This window comes from Ochotona princeps, chromosome 32 (assembly GCF_030435755.1).
Source record: "Ochotona princeps isolate mOchPri1 chromosome 32, mOchPri1.hap1, whole genome shotgun sequence".
Classification (NCBI taxonomy): domain Eukaryota; kingdom Metazoa; phylum Chordata; class Mammalia; order Lagomorpha; family Ochotonidae; genus Ochotona; species Ochotona princeps.
This window is the reverse complement of record NC_080863.1, coordinates 9,872,060-9,897,923: the sequence shown is the minus strand read 5'-3', so window position 1 is coordinate 9,897,923 and position 25,864 is coordinate 9,872,060. Positions and strand designations below refer to the sequence as shown.

Genomic DNA, 25,864 nt, shown 5'->3' with positions numbered 1-25,864 from the left:
AGCATTTGGAAAACCTTCCACTGCTCTCCCAAACTCATTAGAGAAGAGCTGAATTTGAAGTAGGGACATGAACCAGTGTCCATACAGGATGCTGGTATGACAGGCAGTGGCTTATCCCACTGCACCACAGTGCTGACCCTGTAAGAATTTAAAATGAAACCTAGAGGAAGGCCCTTTTAGTCATTCCAGTCCTTCAGAGATTGTGTGGCCATAGCACCTTGAAACAAAGAACCTAATATCCCGGAGCTGGGTAAACTTTGTTGGTTAAACAGTAAAACTAAAATATGTACTATTGTTCTCTTTACTTGAAGAAGACATAGGAAAACTTTTGGAAAACTTTGTGAAGGCACACAACATCGAGCACTTCCAGTGGGACATGGGAAAGCTTCTATGTTGCCTCTCATCCTGGATCCTAGTCTGGGAAATACAGCAATTCCCACAGTTGCCAGATGTGTAGTCCTTGATCCTGGTCTGGGGTAATTACCCGCAGAGGGGACAAGCAGAACTGGGAATGTTCTTTTTCCCAGAGAGCAGTGTTCTGGGGGAGTTTTCAAAGGAATGGAGCAAAACCTGGCCATCCGTTCTGCTTTGTTTTCTTGAGTTTGCCTCTTGCCACGTGAATGGTTAGCAGAGTTCGGTGGTATGCTGTGGGATTATTTGAGTCCTTTGCTACATGCAATGGAAGAAGCTGGATGTTTCAGGAGCATGATGTCACTCAGTTCTCCTCCATAACTCCGTGCTGAGTTGCCATGTGCAGATGTAGAGGCTGACGCTGAGCCTGGCAGATGCTCAGGAACATCTCCCGAGTTTACCCAAATAGAAGATAGAGCCAGGGTTCAGTCCCCACCTTGTTCTAGTGCAGAGCCCATGCCCAGAAGCCATTTAGCAACTTTCTGATTTGGGGAGGTTAGAGCTTTGCTTGAGGGTGATTATTGACGAGTATCCCTCCTAACCCCCAGACTTCATGACCATCAACAGCAGATACAAGACCTTTATCTTTCCAGAAGGAGTTAGCAGCCTGAATGAATTGCAAAGGCATCCTTCCAACTTCCCAGATTTCCTTTTTCAAGTACTTGCTCAGGCTCAGGGCAAGCAATAGAATTGAGAATAAAGTCTTCCATGTGTTAGAGTGAGACAAAGGTCTTTTTACAAAGTTGGTTGGAAAAGGGGATTTGAAAGACCAGTCTCTTGGGGTGGAAAAAATGTTGATATCCATACATATACATTTTTTCCATGAACTCTTTTGAAGACCTCTTGCATTTGTGGATTTCAAAATTTTTTCCATCAAATTAAATAGAAACTTTTTGGCATACCCGTGTGTGTGTGTGTGTGTGTGTGTGTGAACACATAAATATATTTATATACACTACCACATTTATACATATTATACATTAAACCTTATGTAATATAAATATATTTCTATTTACACCCAGAGACATGGGGGAAGAGGCTGTCTGACACAGGAACTTTTTCCTTTCTCACTGCTTCTCCAGATCTTGATTGGCGCAGTCATTGCAATGGGCTCAGCGGACAGAGATGGCCGCCTGCACCCAGGAGATGAGCTCGTGTATGTGGATGGGATTCCAGTGGCCGGCAAGACCCACCGCTATGTCATCGACCTCATGCACCATGCGGCCCGCAACGGGCAGGTTAACCTCACTGTGAGAAGAAAGGTGCTATGCGCAGGTAGGTTCCTGGGACAGCGGCAAGAGTCAAGAGTTGGAGGGTGCAATGCTTGCGTGCCTTCGTATGTGTTTCTAAGAATCTATCTATTCCCAAAGTGTGATGATAAAAGGACAGGTTCTGCCATACACATACTGGTACAAAACACTCCATCGAGAGCTATATTTTTACATGTGGCCATTAATAATGTCTAACCAAGTCCCCTGGCTGATTTGAGACATGGTCGCAGTATGTTGGATGTTAGTTACAAAAAAAAAAAAAAAAAAAAAAAAAAACCACCAAAAAATAGTTAGCCTAGTTGAAAATGTGCCTCCTGACAATACTCTTCATTATGTCGACAAAGAAACCTACGGCATTTGAATACTTTCATAGGATGACTTGAATAGAAAATGTGCTTCTATTGTAGAACCTTGTAAATACAAGGTAATAACAAGACTGTTTTCCTAATACCGGAAAAAAAAAATGCAGCCTTACCTCACCCAATGAAAACACAATTCACATAGTTTGGAATAGATAAATTACAAGTAATTAGCCCCCTTACATGCATTTTCTCAGCTTCCTCAAAGAAGTCAACCAAAAGCTAGCCTTTTATTCCTAACACAATCTAATCACTCTCTTTGCCATCTTAAATCTCATCCCTGCCCTCCTCCTTGAAAAAAAAATATTTTTGTGAGGAATAGGTGTGCGCAAGCTCCCACCCAGTGTTTTATCATCTGAACACTGAAGAACGTTGCCACTACAGATCTTCCCCCAGAATGGCCAGCGCTGCCTCCTTCAGTCAAGGAGAAGCAGTTCCCAGGATGTTGTTGAGCTGTCACCCCATGCCCCAGGCACCCGATGGCGTCTCTGCCCAGCCTCTTGACCAGCCTTCGCACAGAAGCACCAGTGATAGAATTAAGAGGGACCTTGGCAAGAACTGGCTTGCCTAGAAACATAGAGTAACTGACAAGTCCAAAATGTACTCTCCTCTCCCCAACCAATGATGCCTCCTTCTCTCTTTTTAAAAGATTGGTTGATTGATATGAAAGGAAGAATGAGAGAGAGAGAGAGAGAGAGAGAGAGAGAGAGCTTTCATTCTCTGGTTCACTCCTGAAATGGCCAGAACAGCCAGGGTTGGGCAAGGCTGATGCCAGGAGCCTAGAGTTTTTTCCAGGTCTCCCACATGGGTCCAGGGACCCAATCACTTGGACCATCTTCTGCTGCTTTCCCAGACGGATTAGCAAGGAGTTGGATCAAAAGTGAAGGAGCTAGGACTCAAACTGGTGCCCGTAGAGGATGCTGGCATGACATGGGGAGACATAACATGACATGCCACGATGCCTGTTTATGCCACTTCCAGGTCCTGTCCTCACCCTAAGACATAGTATGCACATAGTCTAGCGAATTCAAAGACTTTTGCCCAACCATTAGCGAGCATTGACTGTAACATAAGGAGTCTTTCATAGGTGGTGTTATAACATTTGAACCCGAACAAAGATTGTGAACTAATCACAGGCTGTGAATGATGAGAGAGGAGAACATTTATTGCTTGGACTAAATATAAATAACCTTTTCCTGTCAAGTTCCCTAGAAACCAGCCTTGCACATGACAATCATTGAAAAGGGCGAGTCAGAAGACGCGTCAGCCCTCACCAGCAGAGTTGGCCATATATCTTGTATCGTTTGGAGGTTTTGCTAAGAGGTGCCGTTTGTCTTCAGAAATTCATAGCCTGCCACTTGACCCAAAGAAGTAAAACACCTTGAGTTGTGCCTTATGCTTGGGTGAAATGCCAAGAGAAAAACAGTGCTTGCTTGGTTAACATTTCACCATCTCCCTGCAGAGTAATTTTTAATAATAATAATAATAATAATTTGCAGTGCTGTTGTATGTTCTAAAGATAAATTAAAAAGATACCTGATTTCCTAGGACATGTAGCACAGTGTGCAAAAGCCATGCACCGACATCATTTCATGCTCCCCTTGCCATTAGCTGATTAGGACAAATTAAATTCTGTTCTAATCAACCCTAGCTGATGGAGTATATGCCAAATGCTGAACAAACTTGCTGTTGAAGCTTGTGACTGTGGTTTTCTTGAAAGGCATTTCTCGCTGCAGTTCTTACCAAGTTCACACAGTGTGTGCATTTCAAGTGCATATAATTTTTTTTTTGAAAATTTCACAAAAGGAAAGTTTCTGAGTTCATGCAGCCTGGTGTTCCTCGAGAGCCTCACACAGGAAATGCCTGCAAACAGGATGGAAAAGAGGCACAAGAAAATAGCTTTTCTGCAAAGTGGAAAGGGACAGCTACAAAACACATGTGATAGTCAAGATCCCTTCTCAGGGAGTGTCATTGCGATTACACTTTCCTTAGCAGAGGCAATGGGAAGCATGACCTGGTTTACTTGGGGTTCAAAGAGAGCAGTTTGCAGCTTGGGACGAGAGGCACAACTTCCACCATCCAGCCGAAGGAGCAGCCTGATGGGGAGATGGCAAAGATGAAGCTCTTTTTTAGTCTTCATCCTCTTTGGCTTGTGTAAATGCTCTGCCCCATTTCAGACCATAGGAGTCGCTGGCTTCTCAGCTGATGCTCAAGGCAAAGAAATCCTTATGGGAAATTCAAGCAAATCTGATTGCATGGGGCAAAGAATTATAATAACCACCAAATCCTGCTCCACAAATCAAATTATAAAATCAGTGCTCACACTGAAGACAGAAAAAAGCAGGATTTTCAATTAAAGGAGCTAGATCCTCAAAGTCAGAAATTGTTGGGTCCAAAGAAGCTAGCCAGTGACTCTCCCAGTTTCATTTGCTGGAGAGTTGTAACACAGATCTTGCACTGTGAGCTAGTTTTGACAGCAGATGTCTTATCCACACACCAACAGGTCTTATATGTAGTAGTTTTTACCCAAAGATCTTAAAAGAATATTCTAATTAGAAAAGAAAGTTTTCTTGATATTTGAGTGAAAAGTTTAGCCAGTATTTAGGACGCAAGTGCATTCGAGGGTCCAGGTCGCTACCTTTTTGCTCAATCCTCAATGCAATGCCTCGTCCTTTGTCTCCAGGCATACACCCATCTGAGCCAGGGGTGTCTGCACAGCTAAATGCAGGCAGCTGTGCTATGAAGGACCATGAAGGACCTTGTGTATGCTCAAGCCCCTGTATCCATATTCTTTTATGTACAGTGATGAGGTTTTTTTTTTTTTTCTGGGTGACAGTCCTAAGTCCCAAATCTTGAAAATAGGCTAGGTCTAGACAGTTCAGACTCTCAGAGACCCAGGGCCCTGTTGGTAGTGTAGAGGGGAAGCAGTTTGCTATTGCACCAGGGCCTCTGCCTTGCAGATTCTTGCTTAGGCACTGCAAGAGGCACTGGAAAATGGTCAGGATAATGGGCACCTGCAAACCACATGCCCAGGCAATCAAGTAGTCATTACCCCACTCCAGCTGGTATATACAGTCAAGAACTACTCTGTCCAGCTCCAGCCAAATATTTCGAGAGAAACTAAAGCCCATGTTTCCGCAAAATCTCCCAAATTCTAAGCAATAGCAATTAATCTAGGCAGTGATGAAGCAAAGTGCAGATCAGCACTTTTTACATCAGGAACAGCAGCACCTGGCCAGCAGTGTCCACTCTATGCCGTGCCTTCTGGACTGGCTGATATGCCTAGCTCCCACCTCTCCCTCAGAGACCCTCTCCCGTCAGCGTGAGATGTCTTCCTGTGTGATTACTGGAGACAAAATGGAAGCTTTCCCTAAAATTGGCTGCTTGACCTGAGTGAATGTCAACTGAATTCTGCATAATCATGTATGTATGAATTGAAAGAATGAGTCAGGAATCCAGGAAATGAATGCAGTTTTCTTTAATAAGCATGACATTTAGTCCCTTTATGATACTGTAACATAATATTCTCAAACAACGCTATTGATGTCTCCCCAAGGAAAGGGTACTGGAAAGAAAATAGTCACATCGGATTCAACACCAGTTGAGTCAAAACATGGTCTGGGATTAACCCCCAAGGACAGCAACACTGCCAATTTGGGTAGGAACCCAAAACAAGTCTGAGAAGAACTGCAAGCTTCTTGCCTCTGACTCTAAATACACCCATGTTGTCTGGAGCTTGGAAGAGGAATCCAGCGACTACAGGAATGTATTCTGTTAACGTGCATGACCATCCGGAGACCGCTATTGACTTTAGTCCCTGATTTAGCAATTGTTCTTTCTCCCTTATAGAACTGATGGCATGGCCACTCCCAGCCATTTACTGCAGAGACAGATAATTTTTCTTTGCTGCCTGTTTACTGACAATCACAGATCTCAGCCCTCTAAAATGTGACAGCCAGAAAATGAGCTCTCCCTTGTCACCGACTATGACATTTACTTACTGATTGAGTCCAATATAACTCAGAGAGATTTTCAGTTGAATGGAGCAGTGTAATAATTGTTTGTTTGTCTTCTTCTGACTATCTCTAATCACTTTCTTTCCAACTTACACAAGGACTGATAAAGGACGCGTGCTTCACCTGAACAATAACAGCTCATGTTCGGATGACGTTTTCCAACACGGAGGGTACATTTACCAGCTGAAGTTTTCAATTCTCATTGGAAAAAAGGCTTTGATGTTGACTTCATGTCTTTTATGACTTCAAAACTTTTCTCACAAATGAAAAGCATCCTATCTTTACTTTCCCTGGAATCAGATTAACTTGAATATGTTAAAGATTTCTTTATTTGAAAGGTAGAGTGGCTGAGGAGGAAGGGAGAGAGAGAGAGAGAGAGATGGGTGGAGAAAAATATCTTCCATCAGCAGCTGCTTCACTTCCCAAATGGCCACAGTGACCAGCCAGGCCAGCATTAAGGAACCTGCAGTGCTGTCCGGCTCTTCCACTCCCACATGCACAACTCTGCTACTTTTTCCCCTAGAGACATTATCAAGAAGCAAGACTGAGAGTAGACCAGCCAGAACTTGAACTATCACTCACACGTGGAATGCTGGAATTACATAACCCACTGTCCCACAACGCCATCCCTGATTAATTAGGTCTTACAGAAAAAAGATTTATCCACTAATTAAAAAAAAAGAACCATTTAGGTCTCATTCATTTTAATTACAAACAAGAAGTATATTTTTTTAAATCTTTTTAAGTTACGTTTTGCTTACTTTTAAAAACATTGATGTAAGGTTATTTTCTATATCTGAGTATAGAAATAAACGCAACTCCTTTTTAAGTTAACCATGCAATAACACATTCTCATATAGCCTCTGTTCTTTCTCTCTGACTGTTCCATTTCAGATGGAATTGCTGTTTACAAAGTTAAGTTATAAATTATGCTGCTTTGCTGATTGGTTTGAGCTTGCCATTGGAGACAACTTCAACAGCTCTAAACCATTGACAATATCTAGAGACCCAGAAAGAAGTCATTAACTGTGATTATTTTCCATCTCACTATTCTGTCTTCTGAGTACACTAAACAGCTTGTAGGTGGGAAAATGAAAGTGTATTTCAGGTGCCCATTTCAGTTATTTTAATCAGATTGCTAATGCCTAGGCATTAAATCAGATAACAACATTCTTTCTAGATGACAAATCAACTTTCATTTCAAAAGTGAACTTCTCTTCGCTGCCAACTTTCTGTCTTTTCATCAAAGTAAATATGCTTGCTTTCTTATAAATGTTATAAGATTGTCTTGGCTTGCTCGGTTGATGAGAGAATGTGTTGTATGATATAGAATGTCAATGAGAATGGATTCCAGCGCCTCTCTAGAGGCTTGAAGGTCCAAAATCATCGTTTCTGAAAATCATAATCCCTTAGCCTGATATCATTTTCAGACTCAATCCTAGAGTGAGCCAACTAGTTTTGGAAGTGGAAAAAAATAATCTCGAAATGTTTTTCTTATTCTTTTAAGTCACGTTCTTGATATATGCTTGACATACAAAAAAAAAAACTGTGCAAACTACTTTCAAGAAGTGAAAGGAAGTGGGTCGGTGTACCATAAAATAAGGAAGTGGTACCAGTTACTTGACATGGACATGTGTCAGATGTCAGCCATATTTCCAGTCCATGCAACAGCAGCAGCCGCCCTTGAACTACGGCCTTGGAGCTTAGATCAAGATTCCTGGGTCCAGTATTCCCCTGACGTACCAAAAAAGATTTTCCACGCGGGGATACGGAAGGAGTCTGCTTTTCAGAAGCTCTTCTCATGCACAGGGCAGTTTAGGATTCTGTCTACTCACTTTGTGAGTGTCCACAGTCTATAATCCTTCAGATGTGCCACACATCTTAGAGGAAGAGGAGTTAGTTCCAGGCGTGTCACGATGCTAGTGTCTAGAACAGTGCCTAGCAATAGCAGGCATTCATTAATTTCTTGCAATGTATGCTGGAGCCAGCCTCTGCTTGGGATACCCACATCCCATAAAAGAGTGCCAGTTCAAGTCATGGCTGTATAGTTTGATTTTTTTAATTTTATTTATTCATTCATTTATTGGAAAAACAGAGTTACAGAGAAAGAGAAAGACAAAGAGACCTTTCATCCGCTGATTCACTTTCCCAAATGGCCACATTAAGGTTGGGACACACCAAACCTAAGAGCTTCATCCGGGTGTCCCACAAGGGTGCAGGAGACCACGCCCTTGGACCATGTTCTGCTACTTTCCCAGAAACAGTAGCAGGGAGTGGATTGGAAGTGGGGCAGCCACAACTTGAACTAGCCTCCATGTGAGATGCCAACACTGCAGGCAGCGTCTTAACCCACTGTGAAACAACGCCAGCTCTCTAGCTGCTCCACATTCAATGGCACTTCCTGGTAATGCAGCCTTGGACAGGGCAGCACAGGATGACTCCCACCTCTAAGGGAGACCCAGATGGAGTTCCGAGCTCCTGGCTTCAACTTGGTCAAACCCTGGCTGTTGCAGGCTTTGGGGGAGTGAACATTGCAATAGATGGAATAACTCTCTTGATGATGAAAATAGATTAGATAGATAGATAGATAGATAGAGCACAGATAGGTGATAGATTATATTGCAAAATCTCTCCTCATTGCTCTGCCTTTCAAGTAAACAAGAATAAACGTTTTTTTTTTTTAAACTGTCTGTGTGCTCTGTGTATTGCAGGTGAGCCCTGCCCAGAGAATGGACGGAGCCCAGGTTCTGTGTCCACCCACCACAGCTCTCCACGCAGCGACTACACAACCTATGCCAACAACAAGCACGCCGCTCCCAGCACCAGTGCCTCTCCGCCGGAAGGCTTTGCCTCCCACAGCCTGCAGAGCAGTGACGTAATCATCCATCGCAAGGAGAATGAGGGCTTCGGCTTCGTCATCATCAGCTCCCTGAACAGGCCCGAGTCTGGGTCCACTAGCAGTAAGTCACTCCTGCTTCTGCATTGGAATGAGAGGTCTCGTTGTCCTGTGCTCAGGTGGCAGGGAAACTGGAGCAGTGGATCCCAGAGCTGTTTTCAACACACTGTGACGCCCACAAGTCTCAGGCTGTAGGCACAGATAACGCATCCTTTGGCCCAAAGAGAATGTGAGATCACAACCAGTTCCCCACATCCTCAAGCTCCCTCCCTCCCTCCCCACCAAAAAAAAAGCTTTTCTTTGTAAATCAGGGAGAAACTAAAAGAGAGTTGGTGTGGTGGGGTCACTGTGAAACAAAGAGTGCTGCCTTAACAGCTGCTCAAAGCAGGCTTTCCCTTTGGTTGCAGAAGCCTGCAGTGGAATGCAACCAGACAAGCAGAGAGGCTGGGGAGCAGCAGTGCAGACAGAAACGTTGAGATGGACAGGAATTCTGCGTTCAGCAGGTCTAGAGAAACCCAGGGTGGCTGTGGTTCCATGATCCAGGGGCAGTGACCTAGAATCAGGCCTGAGTCTACCGTGCAGGTTTCAGACCCACTGGGAAGAAGTCTCTGTCGTAGGCCTGGTGCTTGGGAGCTGATGGAGCGTTTTAAGCAGTGGACTGAAATCTGACTGGGGGTCTTCAAAGATGATGAGAACAGGAGCAGAGGCACACACACAGCCAGGACGCAGTTGAAGCAGTGAGTTAAGGCGCCAAAGATGCTGGTCTGGGTGGAAGCAGCAGTTCTGTGAGTCCAGATGACAGGTGCAGGGGCTGCGGCCTCTCCTAGGCAGTAGTCTTGGTAGATTCCCAGACCTCCCTTGTTGGTTTCTTGTCAGCAACAGCATTCTGGAACTCACAGGCAGCCAGCAAGCAGTAGGACGGAAAAGATCAGTTAGCTTTACTGGCTTGCTCCTTTTTCAGGTTGAAATGATTTAGACTAAGATACCATGCACAGGAGAACAGTAAGAGAAAAATAATAACAATAGTGGTTTCTTCCATGTTGTCACCATACAATGCTTAGGAACTGTGGTGGCTGCCCAAGCATGTGGTGTTCAGAGAGTTATTGTCAAATAATATTTCAGAGAACAAGTAGTTCAGAAGAAGAGCTTTGTAGGATAAGACTAATGTTATAATAATTATAATAATAATAATAACAAACAGAGCTACGTGGAGAGAACTGCCCTGTTTAGCATTCTTCTTGCAAATTCCAAAGTGAAAAGTGTATATGGATGGGATCTCAGCAAATCAACGCAGAAGCCAAACAGCATACATCTGAAAGGACAGCTCCATTCCTCTTTTCCTCCAGGATAAGCTGCAGGAATAGATCCAATATTAAAGCATAGGCTAAAAAAAAAAAAAAAAAAAAAAAAAAACAGTATCCTGTCACTCAGATGGATTCGCTAAGATTAAAAGGACGCAAGACTTAAGATTTTCATGAATTATATAAACAGCCTCCCAATAATTTACACTTGGGGAAAATGTTCAGAGAGTGAGCTTGTGTGGCTATTCTGATTATTCAGATTGTTTATTGGGACAGAATTACCCGGAAGACTGGAATAAAAACACAAAATATACTGCCACTGTGACAAATGTGATGCACATATTTAAGGTCTCAACGTTTTTGAAGCGTGACAGCTTTTCTTCTCAAGTTATAGGGAGTAAGTTCACACACACACACACACGCACTCACACACATCCCACACACACGCATTCATGCATTTACTTTGCACCGAAAACCTCCGGGGTGGGCATTTGGGATGCCCGCTTCCCATGTCAAAGTGCCTTGGATTGAATTGCGATTCCAGAAGCATCAGAAGATGACTGAGTGAGTGTTTGGGTCTCTGCCGGCCACATGGGAGACCCAGGTGGGGTTCCCGGCTCCTGGCTTGAGCCCAGCCCCGACCTGTCTGTTGTCGAAATGAACCCATGCAATCGAGGATCTTTCTCTCTGTCTGTATCTCTCTTTTCCTTTCCTCTCCTTTCAAGTGAAATAAAAATACATTTTTAAAACCTTCTAAGTTTAAAGGAAAGGAAAAAAAAACTATAAATACCATGCATGCATAGATGTAGCAAGAACAGCTGACAATAACAATATGGCACTTTATCTTCCTTACCAAGTGACATCACACTGGCATGACAAGAATAGATTCTAACCACCTTCAAAATGGTATTACTTTACATCCACCTTGGAGAGTGGAAAGATATTCTAGAACTCATGATGTTTCATGGCTTCTAAAAAGAAACATGTACTTACTGCTTTTCAATGCAAGGATGGCGAAAGGCAGCTTCCCCCCACGCTGCAGGGCGACAGCAGCTGTGACACAGGGCACCTGGCCCTTACAGTGTGTCATTTTCAGCATGTACCTTTAGAGGTTCCTGAGGCTGCTGCTGGGGTCTGCTTAGCTTCTGTAATAACTTGGGTCTCTGATTTCAAAGGGAGACACTAAACACCTCATGCATGGTGCTGAGCTGCCCTCGGCCGGCCACCTGTACATGGTCAGAACGTCCAGAATGCTAGGCTTGTGAGCCTGAAACAGGTGTTCAGGAATCACACTCATTCCCAGGGCTTGGGGCGTTTTCTCTTGCATGCTGTACAGGCCCAAGATTACTAACACACTCTTTCCTTTTCATGACTGCTCAGGCCTTTCTGTTAATGGGCGAAATGTTCTCACGCCTTTCATGGGAGCATTGTGGCATTTAGGCCAGGGGAGGGTCATGGTTAGCATGACAGGGTAGAAGCTTCACACTGCCTGTGTCTGAAACCTGGCTTCCTAACCATGGGACCTTAAGAAAGTTCCATGAGCTCATCGGTCTGTGTTTCTTTTGCTTGGAAAGAAAAGATCATTCCATCCCTGTGTCATAGGATTACTATGAAGGTGAAATGAATGAATTCAGGGCCAGCACAGGGACATAGCTGTGGCATTGGATATTCTCCAAACCTTTGAAGAGAGGTTTAATCACTGATCACCTGAAAAATATAGGTATTTGATGTGATGGGTGCCTTGCCCGTCTCTAACTCGTTTAAACTTTGCCTCTCAGTGTTGCATTCCCCAGAAGTCATTGCTGGGAAGATAACTCACTCAAACAGTTGAACGTGCAGATCAAAAAGCGTGTCCCTTTAAAACATGTACAGTTTACACATGTTTTAAATGCAATAAATCTTTTCTCAAGGACAGTGGCAGTTAGTGCCCATTTCAGGAAGTAGTCCGTAGTGGAGTGTGATGGACAGGGATGCCAAGTGCATCACCAAAGAGAACGCTTTCTTTAAAACTCAGTCTTCCAGCCACAAGCCATGAACACAGCACCCCAATGAAGACAACTGCAATGTGAAGTTCAAATTTGCCTGCTAGCTCCAAGACGCCGGGTACTCCAATCATAGCTACTTTTTGCCGGCGATCCCTCCCTGATTCCATTCTGCCAAAGCTTATTAGGTACCTGCCCTTATCCCAGAGCCTGTATGTGTTGGTGGCTGCCTCTGAAAATGCTATCCCTTTATCCCGTAACAGTTTTAATCAAGATTCCTCCCAGCCATTGCACTAGGAATCTTACATTCTATCGACTCTTCCCAGCAGCCCTGAAGAGTCTGTTGCTTGAACAGTAAGCATCACACACAGTCAGCTCAGAAATTTAATCTCTTGTCCAATCTAATACGACTCCTATCTGTTGCTCACAAGTGTTTTCTCCAATTCTTATACGTCATGGAAATTCTTGTCAGGAAGTTCAATAACTGCTTCGTGTTTGTGCTATTACTGTGTCTGTATCTCCATTGTTGTCATTTGACTTTGCCTGTCTCGGTTGTGTTTTGTTTATGCATCTCCCCCTCCGCCCAAAATGACCAGTTCTTTCCAGGTAAGAATCAATGACATAACCTGGGAGTTGCTTTTCAAGGTCTGCCCTGTAATTTATCGGATGGGACTGGACCGGATTCTGAGAGAGTGAGCAAATCCTGTTCATCCTAGAAATGAACTTTGGAATATGCTCTGTCTCCGTGGCCTGCGACCACACAGGGCTACTCCATCCCTGAAAGTCAGGACTGAGGGATGTTCAGGAGGAGGGGGAGAACGTCAGAGAACCACTGAGTTAGGAATTCGTACAAGCTGTTCCTCCACCAGCGTGAGAAATTGCACTGCAGTAGAGAGGACCTGGAGCATTGTCCCGGAAGACAGTTATCCCATCCGTTGTTTCCCACCTGGGTGGGCGATTCAGCAGCCAGTGTGCAGCCTGATGAATCACAGTAAGAAGGGAACTCTAAGAGAGGTGGCTCTGCTCACGCCTCTGCAGGCTGCTGGAAGGGCCAGGCAGCTGCCTCAGTGTGCTCTCTGACTCACTTCTTCTGGGTCCCCAAACATTCCAGAAATCCTCTCCCATCTGCATCAGTACCAACTCCACCCAATCAGTACCCAATCCTACGCAGGAAGGGTTGGATGGCATCTCAGGCTGCCTTGGAGAAAAAAATGTATTATTTCAAATTATTTATTTATTTCACAGTCCTCAATAACAACGCAAACCATTTCAGTTCCAAGTGAGTAACTCCCGAATTGTATTACTTCTTTATAATATCAGACCTAGCTAAGACCAAAATGAATAGAACCTGTGGATTAAATTCCCTTTGTTTCCAGCTTGAATATCACTAGTTTCATTCCCGTATCAAAACCTGATTTCCTAAGACCAAACAGTAGGATGACAAGCAGGAAAAAAAAAAAAAGATTTTTGCATTAAAATCTGGCTATTCTGATATCTACACATTGATGCACTTATTAACTAAAAGGAAACAAATGTGAACATTTCACTGTCTTTGCACTAACAAATGTAAAGACCCTTAAGTTGTGAGGCTCAGTCTGCCAAGAGTCACTGGCCTTCTTTTTTTCTCAAACACAAGGGGTAGTGCAACCCATCAAGAAAACTCTAAGGTCTCATGGAGCTTGTCTGAAAATTCCTACGGTTTGAATGGAACTCGTAAATCATAAGTTTCTCCCACCAGGACATCATTTTTCAGGAGGGTTTTTATTATTTATTCAAAGACTCTCCAGGCAGCTGCAGACGGTAAATGTCTTCTTACCTTGTGCTATTTGGTTGTCTTGAAAGCTCATAAGTGAGTGATTGGTGACTGTTTTCCCTGGGCTTATGTCTTCCAACTCTGTTATTCACTCGATAGTGCAGGGAGGTTGTGACTGAGAACACACTCCAGACCCCACGTACAGGATCAGTGTTACTCTCCTGCAGCATTCCAGTGCATTCAGAGCTGTGGGTCACTTTTGGAAAAAAAAAAAAAACCTTTTCCCCTTTTTCTTTACATTCTATTCTATTCATACTATATTCCGGGGTCTTACGTTGGATGAAAACTCTCTTCAATATTGTTTTCCTGACAATCCACCACACTGAGGGTATTGAGGAAACCTCCTAAGAAAGCTGCTGCCCCCTGTGGACCCATCTTAATAGCATGCTATGAACACCCAACTGCTGTTTATCATCACTGTCCAGCCAGGTCGAAAGAGAACGCTAAGAAGGGCTCTTTCCATTTATGCATTTGGCCAGCCCCCAAATTTTGCAATTTCAGCTGGGTTTGTTCACAATCAGATTGTTCTTTGTGCTTGATGGGAATCATTTCTAGAGATTCATTAGCCAGCCCTGTTGGATGAAAATTCAGATCACTGGGCATTCTTGAGGTTTAAGCAGTGTCAAGGAAAATTAAATAGTAGGGCATACTCATAGCGTTTTCATTTTTTTTCAGTCTCATTTATTCCAGATCTTTCTTTGTTGTTCTACTGGAGATAAAGGCAATGTCAATGACAGAATGTTCCCTTCCTGTGGTCTCTCCCTAAATGTCCATGACATCTGAAACTGGCCCAAGGCCAAAGCGGGGACACCTCAGCTCAATCCAAGTCTCCCACTTGGGTTGCAGGAACCCATTTCCTTGAGCTGTCAACACTACTTTACAGGGTCAGCAGCCAGAGCCAGGAACTGAGGGCAGACACTACAACTGGGGATACTTATTAAAGGAATCTCAAGATGAAAAACAGCTACATTCCTGTAGGCACATGACAAAACTGAAATTCCACCAAGACTCAATCTCCAGAGTGGCCACTGAGGTTGATACTCTGTAGTGTTAAGTTACTCTCAGCTCCAGTCAATGAGTGTGTTCACAAGCATTGAAGCAGACCTCTAGAACTGAATTTATACACACCATATCTGCCGTTCTTGGGAGACTCAGCCTATCACCCAACCAGGTACAACATGGATACATGATTAAGCTCTCCTTGCTGACACAGTTAACACCTTCGTGGAGATGATAGATTAGATGAGCACTGAACAATGGAACCTTCTGCATGGATGGGAATATTTTAATCTGTACCTCACAACCCTATAGCCACGTGTGGCTTGTGGAGCCTTTGTCCTGAAGCAAGTGTGACTGAGAAATTGAAAAGGGAATGTCGGGTCGTCCTCATTGATGTGTAGCCATGGCTCAGGGCTGGTAGCCTACAGGTGGGACTGTAGCACAGCTGTAGATGTCTTTGTGATATTAAGCTCCTTGCCTTCAACTGCTTTCCTGCAGACCTGTCACAGGACTCCCAGCCCTGCTCTTTTAAAATAAGCCTGGTGATATGACATAACTCTCACCAACCTGCTTCCTTGTTGGGCTGTGAGGTAAATTCTGAGCGCCGGGCACAGCCCCCAAGGTTTCCCATGTCTGTTCTTCCTTCATCTCCCACAGCTCTCCTACATTCGCTGCACTTCCAACCCTGCCCCCTCCCCACGACACAGATATTGATAACCCAGCTATCTGGCTTTGCAGGATGCATCACCAAAGCTCTGCGATGCATGCCCTTCTGGCCACCTGGCAAAGCCCTGAGCTTTTGAAAGCTCAGATGAAGCAGCATTTCCTCTAGGAAGCCTCCCCTGATACCTTGTACCCTCCCCTGCCTAACTTTTTTGAAATTTAGTATTCACCAGTTCTTTCTAACTGATCTCTAGTCCATCCACAACCCTTAGCTTTTTCATTTTTTCTCCATTTGTTGGGTTTAATTTTCTTAAAGATTTATTTATTTATTTATTTATTTATTTTACTTTTTTATTTTAAAAAGTTTTGGGGCCAGAGTCATCGTTTCATAGGCTAAGCTTCTTCCTGTGGTGCTGGTATCCCATATGACACCAGTGAGTGTCCCAGCTGCTCCACTTCCAATCCAACTCCCTGTTTATAGCCTGGGAAAGCAATAGAGGGTGGCCCAAGGCTTTGGGACCTTGCATCCATGTGGGAGACCTGGAGGAAGCTCCTGACTCCTGGCTTCAGATTGGCTCAGCCCTGGCCATTGTGGCCAATTGGAGAGTGAACCAGCAGATGCAGAATCAATCTCTCTCTCTCTCTCTCTCTCTCTTTCTTCTTTCTCCCTGTCTCTCCTTATCTCTGTAACCCTGCCTTTCAAACACAAATGAAACTAAAAAATTTTTTAAGCAAAAGTCACAGTTACAGAGAGAGGACAGAGATCCTCCTTCCACTGGTTCACTCCCCAAATGGCCACACGTAGTCATGGCTGGGCCAAGCCGAAGCCAGGATGCAGGATCAATATATAACCCAGTCTTCCATGCAGGTGACAGGGGCCCAAGCAATTGGATCATCTTCCACTGCTTTTCCAGGCACGTTAGTTTGCATGTCAGCCATTCCTAGAGGTTACATACTGGCATCTTGTTTGGGTGTTACTTTGCAGCTTTTCCCTAGAAGCTGATGGATGTTGGAGATCATTTCATGAGCTTTTTCCCATCCATGAGTATGTCTTCTTCAGTAAGACCTCTTCCTCTAGGGTGTAATGTGGCATTTTCCTGCAAACAACAGAACACAACTCTAGGCTCTTCTGTTCTTTCCTGCTCCTCATTCATTTCTCACCTGAGAGCATTAAAAGTCCTTGCATGAGGACAGTCTTAGGTAAAAACAGAGTAAGTAACAGTGCATCCAGTGACCAAGATTGAAAGTGATCAGAGAAAAGGCATTCAGGTGGAAATCCAAGTTAAAATGCATCCCAGTCAGGGAAAAAGAGACAAGGACAAGACAGCAGCAGCCCATGTGTTGATGTTTTGCTTTCCAAATGAGAAGACTGAAATCATTTATTTGACCATTCTTAGGTCACATTACAAGTCGTTTTCAAAGTTAACATATGATCAAGATCTCCAAGGTCCTGGACACTTTGCTTATGGACCTTTTCACATTTAGCTTTCTCTGGTCACATACACACACACACAAAAATGCATCAGTTCAAGTTTAAACATGCTATATACCACTGTCAGTGGAACATTGGCTTCTGTGAGGAACCGAAGAACCAATAAATATTCATGTAATCTTGTGGGTAACTTATTGGAAGGGACAGCTGGCTCAGGAGGGATCATTTGCCTGGGTTAGTATCTGTTTCCATTTACATTAAGAAAATATTGCGAGAAGTTATTATCGGCCAGAGGGCTTTGGGGAATCCAGTGGAAGATTGCTATTGCACCTGATTGCTTTTGACATTTACCTATCGTACCAGAGAAACTGTGAAGATGGCCAAGTGACTTTCCACAAAACACAATCTCAGAGGCTATAAAAGGGAAAAGGAGATGGCGGAGGTAGAATCCGTTGCATCTGTAAAAATGAGAAGCACAACTTGTCAGCAACAGCTTCTTGTAGCCGTCAACCATTTCTCCTGTGCTTGCTGAGAGATTACTCACAACAGATACTTTGAAGGGTGTGAAGTCCAGTGTGCTCAAAAGGCATGAGACAGATGTACAGGAGCAAAGGAAACTTTTTTATTGAACATTGTAAACCTCAAACTTGGGGTGGATGGAATGTAACTTGATAACACTTTTTGAACACTTGAACAGAAGTCTGTTGTCCTTCAAACATTTATCTTTCAAAACTACAGGAGCTAAACGGGACTTTTAAAGTTCGAGTCATAAAAGATTTGACAATTTTTCCCAAGCAGACTCACATCTCCCCCCGAGACCCCAAAGTATTGATTACAATAGCCGGCTTAAATTTATAAAAGAATTCCCAGCTTCTAATTGATGATGGTGAAATGGCATGCATAACTCCTCCTATTTCCTCAGAGAAGTGATGATAATATATTATATGTACGTATATATGTTGGTGAAAGTACTTTAAATACAAGAAATTCTTGTCACTTAAAGGCAGTACTTTTTTTCTGTGCTCTTTTTCCATCATGTGAATTTTTAAATGTTTATGCAATAATCTCATCTTGCAAAATAATCCAGTATATTCTAGTAATTACTGGACATGGCTGTGGTAAGGGGCTGCACGTAAAAGGAACCCCTTACATAAAAACTAAATCAATTATCGTAAGTGAGGCACCAGGAAATGCAGACCTCCAGACGGAGGGCGAGAGTGTGATTCTATGTCTCAACGCTGTTCACTGGAAACAAAATGTTTTAATATCGATAAATCAAAACAATATTTCCCCATTGTCATTGAACCAGCTTGCTGTCTGGGTCATTGTAAGCAAAGCTTGCTAAAACTACACAATTTTACCACTGAAGTTACTCAAGCTAAACAACACAGGATTCCAACCCCACCCCACCCCCCTCCCTTGGATGGCAAGTCTTGGGTCACTAGTTTTATTGTATAATGGAAGTATAGACCTTTTTTTCGAATGCTTTCAATGGAATTGCAGAAAAATACTAAGTAGATTTGATGTCTAACTTAGTGAGATCTGGTTTCACTACTTTTAGACCACAATCATTCATAAAAGATATCCCAGCTACCTGAAAATTGGCCAGGTGACTTCCAGGAGTAAACAGAAAAATGAGAAGTGAGGAGTACCTCTGAAAACGTACTTGATCCAGTTCCCTTTGTGCCAGACTCAACAGCTTTGAGAGTCATGACAATGTTAATTTTTTTTTTATTCCTGTCACTCTAAAGACCTATTTTTCAGTTTTTGTGGAAAAAAAATATCAAATATATGCAAACTCCTTGCAATACATATTGTTTACATGTAGAATATCTCATCTACTTTAAACAGAGTTACGGGTGATTCAGTAATGAGGAACTTATCAGCTAATTTTCACCATGGAACATTCAAGGTAAATTTTTAAGGCATGAGAAGTATGTATAGCATTCAAGGGTATTTAAGTACATGTTGAAAAGACATTATTCAGACTACCTTCTTGACTGATGCACATAGAAATAAGACATGCAGACATAAGAGAAAGTAATTCTTTTGGCTCCTTTCCACGACCCACCTTTCTGGTGATTTTTCTTGGTAGCAGAGCTAGCATGCATTCTCATTCACATCTTCCACTGTGGACACTGACATCGGTCCAGTGGTGCAGGAAAACATGGGAATGGCTACTTAGAATCAACTACATGATTGGCCAAGTCCAGTACAAAATGAAAATGTGGGCTTGCTGTTCATAATGTCTTGTGAGGATGTGGACAACAGGTGATTGAACTAAAAATGCCAGGCTGAGCATGACCTGGTGCAGGTCGCACATCCATGACTCCAGCCAGGTTCACGAATTCCTTCCACACAACAGGTTCATTTGAACCCAGCCGTGCGTTATTCTGGATTATAACAGTGAACCCACAGCTGGTTACAATCCCTGATACAATTAGCTATTGTTCAATTACAAATCCATTCTCAGTCCTTAGCTGAAAGATCTTTTTTTTTGAATTGGTACAAAAACACCAATGGTATGCCTGATGCTTCTTTCCTCCATTGATATATTTCATGCTTGCTACTTGATGCTTTCCACCCTTGGAAGCACGAGTTCAGTTGTGTTCAAGTCGCCACCCTCAGCTGCCTTGTCCCATTCTGCTGTCTGACCATCTGCTGGTTACCAATGGCAGAGTAGCTTTTTGAAATCGTTCACCCACAAGAGAGTGACTCATGGGTGCTGGGGGGGTGAGGGGGACAGGGCTGGGAGAAGTGCATTTTTCAAATATACAGGCCTTAAAATACCAGCTGTTCCATTTTAGAGTTTGCAAATCAGTTGGCTATGAGTTTCAGGGAAGATGTTTTCATTTTTGGAAAGCTAAATTTCACCAACTTCTAGAGGAAAACCATGTCATGCGGTTTGCTTTGCTTTTCCTGAATCTTACCACTTTTTAAATATATTTGCATGTTACATAGATATAGCCATATAGATATATAGATATTCCTTCCAACATCTTCACCCCTGGGTGACTGAGACAAACTTTCGAAGGACCCTGTGTCACACTCCACCAAGGGACTTCTGACTGATTGGATCTGTCACTCACTTAGAACATTCTAAGTTAGAACTTTGGGGAAGGAGAATGAGAACCAGCAACGTCAATCTGAGGTTCAGTTTTCTGAACAGATGAGGAGTCCTCTCCACGTCTTCCTCGAAGAAGTGGGAATGCAGGAGGACACCTACTCTTCCATTGCTCCTAGGCAAGGAGTGTTCAAAAGGTTCATGGAAACAGACACGGATTTCAAGTCATTTTTGCAATAAAGTAAGCTTCCATTGTGATCACATCTTCCCACACTGTTTGTGTTCAGTCTGTGATTGTTGGAGCTGGGCTGCCTGCGTCGTATCCTTGACTTCTGGTGGCACACAGCACCCCAGCATACAAGCATCTCTCCTTGCTTCTTTCTCCCTGGATTTGACCAACAGACCTCCTGGTCACTGTAGGTTTTTTTCCCCCCAAAGTAACTATCACTTATCTGTGGATATTTATGTCCCTAGATTCCCAGAATAACCTCCTCCTTCCTCTTTGCCACTCTTTGAGTCCACAGTCTGAATCAGCAGCTCATTTCTCTTCTCTGTCCTTGTGCTAGATTCCTTTGGCTGTGTATTTTCTATTTGTGTTTTTAAAATATTTTAAAAGATTAAATGATTCACTGAAACAGATAGAGATAGATCTTCCTTTGGCTGACTTATCTCCTCCCCCAAATGCCCACGAAAGTTAGGTCTCAGCCGGGAACCCAGAATTTTGTCCAGTTCTCCCATGTAATTGGCAGTGACCCAAGCACTTGAGACAACCTCAGCTGCTTCCCAGCAATAGGTACCAGGGAGATCGATTGGAAGCAAAGTAGCTGGAACTCAAACTGGCATCCTAAAGAGGCCACTTCACCCACCGTACTCCTGTACCTGTCCCTGGGTTAAGCTGACACTAACATGTCGAATTCATGCTAGTTCCTGTCCAGGTTATTCTAACTTCTGACCCAGTTTCCAGCTAATGTGCATTGGAAAGCAACACAAAATAACCCAAATAGTTGAGCCCCTGTCACCCATGTCGAACATCCAGATGTTCTTGGCTCCTGGGCTCTGTCTGCTTCAGCTCTGACTGTTGCAACCATTTGGGGATTTAATCAGCAGATGAAAATTGATCTCTCTTTTTCTCTCCACTCCCACTCTGCCTATTAATAACTATGTAAATCTTTAAAATACATATTTTATATGCTTATTCCTGGTCTCCTCAGCAAGACTATAAGTTCCTTAAAAACCACAACCACCACTGTCTTCCCCATTGGACCTGTTATACAGAAGGTGTTATACAGCAAGGGATTGGCAAATGTCATCCTCCATTCTCCCAATTTGCAAAATATACAAGAAGTGACTTTTATGCATCATTGAGAGAAAAACAATTGGAACCATCCAAATTTTTTTTTTAAATCCATTTCTTTTGCTATCAGGTCATAGACTTTAAATCCAAACTTGCCTTGCCTCTTTAAGCTAATGGCATGTTGTCTAACCTTTGCAAATTAATGGGACTGTGAGCTAATGAGAGTGTGTGCTATGGATTGCCTTTGAAGTATTTGTTTTTGTCATGCTCATTTCAGAAACATCTCTCTTCTAAGTCTGACATGGTTGAGACAAAATCTACTTTCCTTGCCTGAGGGTTTCCTTCATCTATAACGTCACTCTGTGGGATCTCTTAACAAGGAGATACTTTAATATAAGCATGAATTACAGATTTTTCTTTTTCTGAAATGAAATACACATGCATACCTAGAGAATATAGAGTGCAGGGAATAAGAGGGGAGAGGGTTCAAATGGCCTTTTCCCTCAGAACTGAAGGGAGAAGTGCATCTTTAAAAAAAAGTCTCAAGAAGAATCAACAAAGCAAATTTAAAAACTCTGGTAACCCTCCTGGCTGTGTTACTCAAGAGTTCATTGGCTGGATCAGCCGATTTCAGCAGTGGCTGAGGGACCTTGACTGGACCACTCAGAGGGCACAAGAGAAATCCTTCCTTCATGTAGCTAAACACCCAGGGGTCCCAGACCTCTAGGCAGAGAACAAGCCCAGTCTCTAGTTGGTTATCTCTGATTATCCCCAGTAAAACAAGTATGGTGTGGCTTGCTGAATGGTGCCAAAACACACTCCAACCAACCATAGGCAGGTTTTTTTTTTTTTTGAGTCAGCAATGTAAGTGTAACTGCTATTTTATCCAGAAAGGAATAAAGAACTACAAGAGATGGGTTTCTTTTTCTCTAGTTTATGTGACTTTCAATTAAAAGGGCATTTCTAAGCTAGTCCTCCTCTCAAATGCCAGCATGTCCAAAGCCAAATGACGTATTGCAACCTCTCCCAGAAATCTGTGTCTCCTTACCCACACAGTGTCAAGAAGACTGATCCAAAGACTCGATTTATGCTACTGCCTGACAGGTGACATGTGGCAGGCCTGCTGTCAAAACGGACTGTGCTCCAGCAGTTACCTTACTCATCAATTCTCCGGGAATTAATGAGTCCCATCCATTCCAATAATAGAAACCAAGGTTGAGACCTCTCCCTTGCTGTGTCATTCCATTACCATTGCATAGAAAGCACTTGGGTCACCAACTCCCCAGGGCCTGGACCCTGAGAAAATGGAACTGCGTCTTGTTTTTAAGAGATTCCTCTCCGAGCGCAGCCCTTGTCAAAGATGAGCTGTACATCAGCGTTCAACGGACTTACAGGTGTAGGGCGAAATGCTGGCAAGGAAAAGCCTTCAGCTGCCAAGAGTTTGTAGTACCGCTTTTCATTACAGTAGAACGCCGATGGATAGTGTCTGCAATGAATCCCTATCAGGCACTTCCAATTACTGGACACATGATTTCACATTGTACGTTCACTCCTAGGGGATGTGAACTGCTCAGTCAATCCATGTGGGTGCTGTCACATTTGTTTCAGTGTTTATTCTTTGACTGAGGTTTTTGGCCCGCTTAGTTTTTATTGTAACGATTGTCATGATGTTAAAAAATGCCCTTGAAATGCTAAAGTTATCAAAGTCATCCTGCTTACGCTGCCAGGTTCCTGGGAATCTCCAACAACAGGCTTTGGTAAGCTGTCCCATTTGTCACTCCCTCATTTCCCATACTGCAGATGGCTTTCAGTCTCCCAGGTATGCAAAAAGAAGGCAGGGATCCCAAAGCTTAAAGCCACAGGCAACAACTTGAGTCCTACCTTGGATAGTTGTCTTCTAAATAATAATTTTTAAAAAAACCCTCCATGTTATGCGTTTACAGCTATTTCATACTGTTGCAGCAGGAAAGTATGGCAAGTGTCTAGCACAGTGACTGGGAATGAGCAAATAATAGCTGCTAACTTTTATTGTTGAACTAGCAAAATGTGTGTGTGTGTGTGTGTGTGTGTGTGCAAGAGAGAGAGATCTGTGCTTTGAAAAATTTGAGGACTTGCATCCAACAAATTGAACTGAACCACAGTTATGGAGAATAGGAGAGGCTTAGATAAGTAAAACTAGCAAACCATCCAATACTATGTATGTGTCTCTGGGGGTGTTTCTTTGTTCTTTTATAAGATTTGGTGGGGGTTATTTATTTATTTACTTATTTGAAAGGTAGAATTACAGGACAGGGGAAGAAAGTGAAGCGAGAGAAAGAGAGATGTTCCATCCACTAGTTCACTCCCCAAATGTCTACAAAGGCCGGGAGTGGCTCTCATTAAAGCCAGGAGCCTGAAACTCCACTCAAGTCTACCAGGCAAGTGGCAGAAGACAAAGTACTTGCTGCATCTTCCACTGCCTTTCTGGGCACATTAGCGGGGAACTGGATCAGAAGTGGAACAGCCCATAGGAACTGGTATTGACAAGAGATTCCAGCATCTCAGGCAGCAGCTTACCTGCCTGGCTGTGTCACAACAGCAGCCCCAACAACCACATGCCTGTGTTTTGAAATGTAGTTTTAGAATTCATTTCATGTATCAGTGCCTCTAAAATTCAGAATGACTTCAAGCAAAAGCTTGACGTTGCAAGATAAAGTCCCAATGAAACGGGATCTAAAGTGCCATGCGGTTGCCCCTCTGGTTTTTTCCTCACTCCTTGCCTGTCAAAAGGCAGCAAAATGCCTACTTTAAGCCAACGTCCTAACTTCCACCTCTCCCAGATCAAGACAGCTTGTGAACTGCTGATAACTCCCGACTTGGGAACTCATGGCAATTTGCACAGTGACATGCCAGGAACCCACAAAGCCAGCAGTAGCTTATCAGAGACCGTGAGGTCAAGAGAGAGATGGCACAGTGGCTAAGGACCACAGGCTACAGACCAGAGAGACCCAGATTTTACGCTGTGTTTGGCTTCGTGTGACTAATCGTTGCATGTGTCTACTTTCCCACCTGCAGACTGAGAAAGATAACCAATATTTCACACCGTTTATTAAGGATTCTGTGTTTTATTGACTTATTTATATATTGGAAAGTCAGATAGAAAGAGAGAATGCTCCTATTAGCTGGTTCCCTCTCTGAAGTGCCAGCCATGTCCAGAGCTGGGTCAGACCAGAGTCCAAAGCTGGGAAATTAATCTAGGTCTCATGTGTATGTAGGTGGGCACTAATTCCTTCAATCTCCCTGGAAACTGGGGTCAAGAGCCTGAGCCAAAAACACACCCCAGCTACTCTAATATGGAACAGGTCTCCTTAACCTCTAAGCTGTGTGTGTGTATATATATATACAGGATATATATATGTGTGTGTGTGTGCGCACATATATATGTATGTATATATATAGTAAATATATAACTATACTTACTATAGATTGATATATATTATAAAGATATTTATATATTATATATATAATTGGTATTTTCCTACAAAATCTTGCAATATCTTTTCTTGTGGAACTAGAAAAAAAAAAGCAGACTTTTACCTTCATCAAGTGTCTAATTTTTCCAAACACATCTCTGATTCATAGCTGAGGGATTCTTAGGGGATGTTGAGCCATGTGATCCTATAGTCAGCACTTCAGTTTTGGCACTATGGCAGGCTTATCCCATGTGGTAAGAAACCAGATGGGTAGCTACACACAAGTTCGGGTGTACTAATATCAGCAACATTTCCAATTTTCAAGGTATTAGCGATAGAATGACTGCTAATTCGTACAAATCGATTCTTGCATGCCAGATACTGGTAAATCACCTAATGTATGATAATTTATTGAGTTCTTAAAGTCACTTGCAGCAATGCCCTATGGCTCCTTAAAGATCACAGGGAAGACAACACTACACATATGATGGCTGTGAGAGACAAGTTATGTCTCCAAGACACAGCTATATATTAAAGGGGAGAAAATATGAACAGAAGTTCACCCTAATTATGGTTGAAGACCAAACACCTCGCAATACCAAAAATCATTCTTTAAAATCAGCAAATGAATGAGTTATTATGTTTATATTTGAAAATACATTGTCCTAACATGCTAAAATAATTGGCAATATTTTCTAGGTAAATTGTTCTTCATTAAAAACACCAGTGTTTACAGTAAATATAAATGTGTTGGAGTTTCAAACATGATAAGTTTTACTTCAGGGGGCACAGGCTCAGCCATTCTTTTCATATGTTACCATATAACTTTTCACAACAGAAGAATGAACAGGTAGTGCATCATTAACTCACTAATTGTCCTTCCTTATCATGATTATTAGGTAATGTTCTGC

At 42.9% G+C, this 25,864-nt stretch overlaps 1 protein-coding gene across 1 annotated transcript in view; it reads left to right on the top strand.

The window, feature by feature from the left end:
- The window catches only part of MAGI2 (membrane associated guanylate kinase, WW and PDZ domain containing 2), a 902,006-nt gene that overhangs the window by 796,143 nt on the left and 79,999 nt on the right, over positions 1–25,864 (top strand). The window contains exons 14-15 of the mRNA XM_058657499.1: positions 1,494–1,686; positions 8,769–9,017. Coding sequence (XP_058513482.1) covers positions 1,494–1,686; positions 8,769–9,017 — 442 coding nt within the window. The remainder of the gene's footprint in view (positions 1–1,493; positions 1,687–8,768; positions 9,018–25,864) is intronic.